The following is a 4,988-nucleotide window of genomic DNA, read 5'->3' as shown; positions in this document are numbered from 1 at the left end:
GGGACCCTTATATAAAGTGACTCTGTACAAAAAAATTCTAAACCTGCATTTTGCGGAATATAAGAGCATGGCCGATTACTTGTATGATTTCACCGAATTAACAGAGAAGCTCATGGACGTTGGCATCGAAATTCAGGAAGAGCTGCTAGTTATTGTACTGCTTTCAAGTTTGGAAAAACAAATACGAAAACTTCGTCGTCGCAATTGAAACAAGAGACATGTTACCGGATTTGTCCGCTTTTAAGGTAAAGCTTTTGGAAGAGTATGAGCGAAGGAATCAAGATAAAGGTGATGAAGCTACAGGAGGTCAACAGGCGTTTGGAGCGATGGCAAGCAAAACTAAGAGATTTAATGGTAAGAAGCCGAATTACAGAAAAGAAAACGATGGTAAATGTTTCACGTGTGGTAAGAAACGGCACTATGCGAACAAAAGTAGAATGAGAAGTGGAGATCATAAATCTTAGTCTATGGTGGTGTTGGCAGAAAAATAGAAGGTGATTTAAATTCCAAGTGAATAATTGACAGTGGAGCCACGTGCCATATCAGCTCAAACCGTAAGTTTTTCACCACATCGGAGAAAGCAGCTGCATTGTAAAATTTGATTACAAATGGGCAGTAGTGACAGAATCCCTAGGTGGTTCGAAATATTTTGTCACGTTTATCGTTGACAATTCTAGACGCATTTGTGAAGCAGAAATGTAACAACAAATTTAATAAATATCTAGAAGAAAATGAAATCATACACCAGCTAACAGTCCCTTATACTCCCCAACAAAGTGGCGTAGCAAAACGCGCAAATCGAACGATAGTGGAAATGGCAAGGTGTTTATTGATCGATTCTGGTTTGAATAAAAGTTTGTGGGCAGAAGCGGTTGCAACGGCAGTTTATATAAATCGTTCCCCGACAAGGGCATTGGATGGGATGACACCATATAAAGTATGGAGTGGTCGGAAACCCAAAGATAACCACCTTAAAGCAAAGGCAAGTTTCAAGAGAAATGTTCTAGTCTTATTATGGTGGGCTATTCTTTATTGGCAAAAGCGTATAAATTGTATGACAGCAGAACCCAAAAAGTAGTAGATCGTCGTTTTGTCATATTCGATAAAAGCAAAAAGCCAGGTGGTGGATTTAATGACGAAGATAAAGAATTAATTTCCTTTGATTATGGTGGGAACCATAAGAAATCACTTGAGAAAATAAGAGAGAATTTAGATGAATATTCAGAAGATCATGGAAATATCGAAAATTAACAAGAAATAGAGAGTGAAAATTCATTTCCTTTGATTATGGTGAGAACCATAAGAAACCACATAAGAAAATAAGAGAGAATTTAGATGAATATTCAGAAGATCATGGAAAAATGAACGAAAATGAACAAGAAATAGAGAGTGGGAACCAATAAACAAGCTGGAGACAACCCATCAGATGAAGATAGTTTCTATGACACGGAAGATTGAAGAGGAGTTATCGACAGAAGTTGGTACACCAATCATTAATTGGAAAGGAATTCGAAATAACGGATAAAAAATTATTGGAACATTTTTTGGGAATTGAAGTAAGTCGTGAAGGAAAAACGGGTGAGATTGACATTAATCATGGCATGTACATAAACGAACTACTAGAAGAGTATGGAATGATGGAATGTAAGACTGCATCATTACCATTGTCACCTGGATTTCAAACGGCATGTAATGGCAATTGTGAGAGGGTAAATTAAACACTATACCAGTCGCTTATATGGGCGCTTATATACCTAGCAGTAACATCGCGTCCATATATACTTCATTCCGTTTCCAAGTTATTTCAAAGGAATGCAGATCCTCATATAGAGCATTTTAAAGCGGCAAAGCAGATTTTAAAGTATTTCAAGGGAACGCAAGATGTTAAATTGAAATTTGGAATTGGTAATGGAAAGCTTATAGGATATGCATATGTTGATTGGGGTGGCTGTGCTACGGATCGGAAATCTTACTCCGGATTTGTGTTTTATTTTGGTGGCTCCGTAATATCGTGGGAATCAAAGAAACAAACAACGACAGCATTGAGCAGCACTGAAGCGGAGTACATATCGGCATCTAATGCATCAAATGAAGCTGTATATCTAAGAAGATTGTTAGAAGAATTAGGATTTTAGAACGATGGTAGCGTAGAGTTGATGATGAATAATCAAGAAGCGTTGAAGCTGGCCACAAACCCCATTTTCCACAACCGGACAAAACACATAGACAATAAAATACTATCATATCCGAGACTTAATATTAATATTTTTAAAACAATCCACGCCATGTGTATAACCTTGAAAAATATTTTTCAAAAAAATCCACAACTTAAATTTTTCTTTCTTTTTTCCAGAGTAAAAGATGAACGTGTCTACCGTTTGGGCCTACGCTCCACCGCCGTCTGGGGCATTGCCGTCTTGTGTTGGGTCAGTGATCGTTTCTTTTGCTGTTTGAAATTTCCATATCTGCATGGTTTTTGGCATGTCTTCATTTTTATTGCCGCCTATACCCTCCTGGTGGTCTATGCCTATTTGTTTGTTGAAAGTGAGTTGCCGCAAAGGCAGCCACTTCTGCAATATTGGCCGGTAAATGAATTTGAATTCGGTATACCATTTATATGTATTCGCAATCCAGGTAAAGAGTTCAAGAATACGATTTGAATATGTGACAACAACAAAACAGAAAAAACAACAAAACCAAAGGTGATAAATTCAGGAATAGTCAATGAAAACAAAAAAAAAAACACACAAAATATCAATTATTTAACAAAGTGTTAAAAAATTGGCTAAAATGTTATATATTTGTTATTTTTATTATATAGTTGCAAATTGAAAAAAAAAAATTTATATATAATTATATATACATATATAGGGAGCCATATTAGAGTATTTAATTTTTTTAGATTTAAAATGCCTAGTTAACAAATTATGTAGATGTAAACACAGCGTGTTTTATTTTTAATGAATATGACTAGACCAAAATTAGCCAATAGTTGCCCACAAGGGATTGGGGAATTTTTTAATTATATAAAGTAATAATATACCAGGGGTGTCCCCTATTCAAAGGGAATTTATAAGGGAACAATAAACCAAAAAAAATAAATAAAAAATCCATATAATTTTTATTGAATTAAAAAATAAATACATTCAAATTTGGGACACCCTGTAGAGAGCTAATTTTGAGATAACTAACATAGCAGTATTAATTAATTGTTTAAAAGAATATATTACATTACCGCAATAGTTTGTTATGTGGCCAGACAGCTTTACAATTAACGGTTGCCTTGCAAAGACATAAAAGTATAAAGATAGGACAATTGAATTTCCAAGTTGGCCGTTAGATGGCTTTTGCTCTGTTGTTACGATATCGTAACAACATTTTCTGTTAATTACAAAGAGAACAACATTTTTTAATCTCTGAAATGCAATGGAATAATGACAGAAAAAACCTAGAGAGTTTAAAAACAATTTATATGGCTGGCAACATTCTGCAAATATATATGATGTGTTCCACAATGTACAAGGCGAATTTTTGTCGCTGCTACATAAATGTATTAAATATACAATAAGAAGAGAGTATGTACATATGATATATAATTATTATTATATATAACCAAAAATAACATAGAATTTTAGTAATTTGAAGACTTTCTCCTACGCCATAGAATCGTTTTAAACGACAACTTATTAAACTTTGTATACACATGTGGTGTTGTGTGATTATTGTAAACCCCCGATGCAATGAAAACACAATGTAAATAGTGAAAGACCGCGAAAAAGAAGGTGGTACAAATACAGGTTATTATGTCTTTTGCTTATGTTTGTAACAGGCAAAAGGAAACGAGATGGACACATGGTTTTAGGTAAATTGTGTACCAAAGTCCCTATATATCTTTCGATTTGTACGAATTTTGACATAGCGTACTGAATTAAGTGTCGAACGACTCAGATTTCAGATTTAGATATAGTTCCCTTATATAGTTTTGTCAGATTTAATGTAAAAGGTACACCAAAGTCCCCCATACTCTTGAAGATATAGCCGATTTATTGCGTCAGCATCAAGTGACGGTAAGAGTAATTCTCAAACTTTTTTAACGCATTTTTCTCGATGCAGTGTTTCGTGAATGGCGGGCAAGATAACTCAAATACTAATGATCCAATCGGTTCCAACTTTTGACACGTTTCTCTGGGAGTGTATAGCTATCGTATGAACTAGGATAAAGCCAATCGGTGAAAAACTTTGAAGTGACGGAGGATATTTTAGGCATAAGTATATAAGATAGATTAAAAACCAGTGAGCGGAGCAGTATAGTCGGACGGGGCCGACCATATGATATCCTGCACAACTTGTACGACAAATTTAATTTCCTGTAGCTCTATATTCTGAGCTTGAGCAATATTTGCACCCTCTTGACCAACTAGAGGTCAACAAATATTACAAATATTCAGTACAGCCCTTCTAATTACTTGCCCAGATTCCCTTCACCGTTGGTTGTGCTGTGATGCGGCCTATAGACTCCAAAAACACAACAAATTAAGTTTTCGGTCATCCCAATATTATTATCTGACCATCACCGAAAATTATCGGCGTTGTCCTTGGCCATAACTGGAACCTCATGGAACATTTCAAAGCGATCACCGCTATATTTCCGACCTCAAGTGTGGTAATGGCTTACTAAATAATATTTGAATACCTAAACACCTGTTAATACCTAAGTATATATATACGACAATATAATTGGTATCAATTTAAAGGTCAACCACTCTCTTCGCTATGGAACACAAATATTGTCATTTTTCACACAAAACTCAGGGTCCATTTGACCCGCCAAATATTGACCGGTCCTTAATAAAACTGGCATGTTTATTCTTTACCCCGATCCCATTGGGGTCAGAATGTTGCCTCTGGAGCGACCAAAAAACCGACAAAAATGAAGAGTTTGGTCCATTAGATATTCATTGACCAGAACCCATCCTACATGCAAAATT

At 35.4% G+C, this 4,988-nt stretch overlaps 1 protein-coding gene across 1 annotated transcript; it reads left to right on the top strand.

Annotated features, from left to right (window-relative positions):
• Positions 1–218: 218 nt before the first annotated feature.
• Positions 219–2,660, top strand: LOC133325261 (alkaline ceramidase-like). Its single transcript, XM_061534049.1, has 2 exons — positions 219–262; positions 2,354–2,660. Exons 1-2 carry the CDS (start codon positions 219–221, stop codon positions 2,658–2,660), a joined length of 351 nt encoding a protein of 116 aa, XP_061390033.1.
• The last annotated feature ends 2,328 nt before the right edge of the window (positions 2,661–4,988 follow it).

Source organism: Musca vetustissima, unplaced genomic scaffold (assembly GCF_032173495.1).
Source record: "Musca vetustissima isolate MV318-11 ecotype Yass unplaced genomic scaffold, APGP_CSIRO_Mvet_v1 utg206837, whole genome shotgun sequence".
Taxonomy (NCBI): Eukaryota; Metazoa; Arthropoda; class Insecta; order Diptera; family Muscidae; genus Musca; species Musca vetustissima.
The sequence above is the reverse complement of the archived record's forward strand: the minus strand, read 5'-3'. Positions and strand labels throughout refer to the sequence as shown.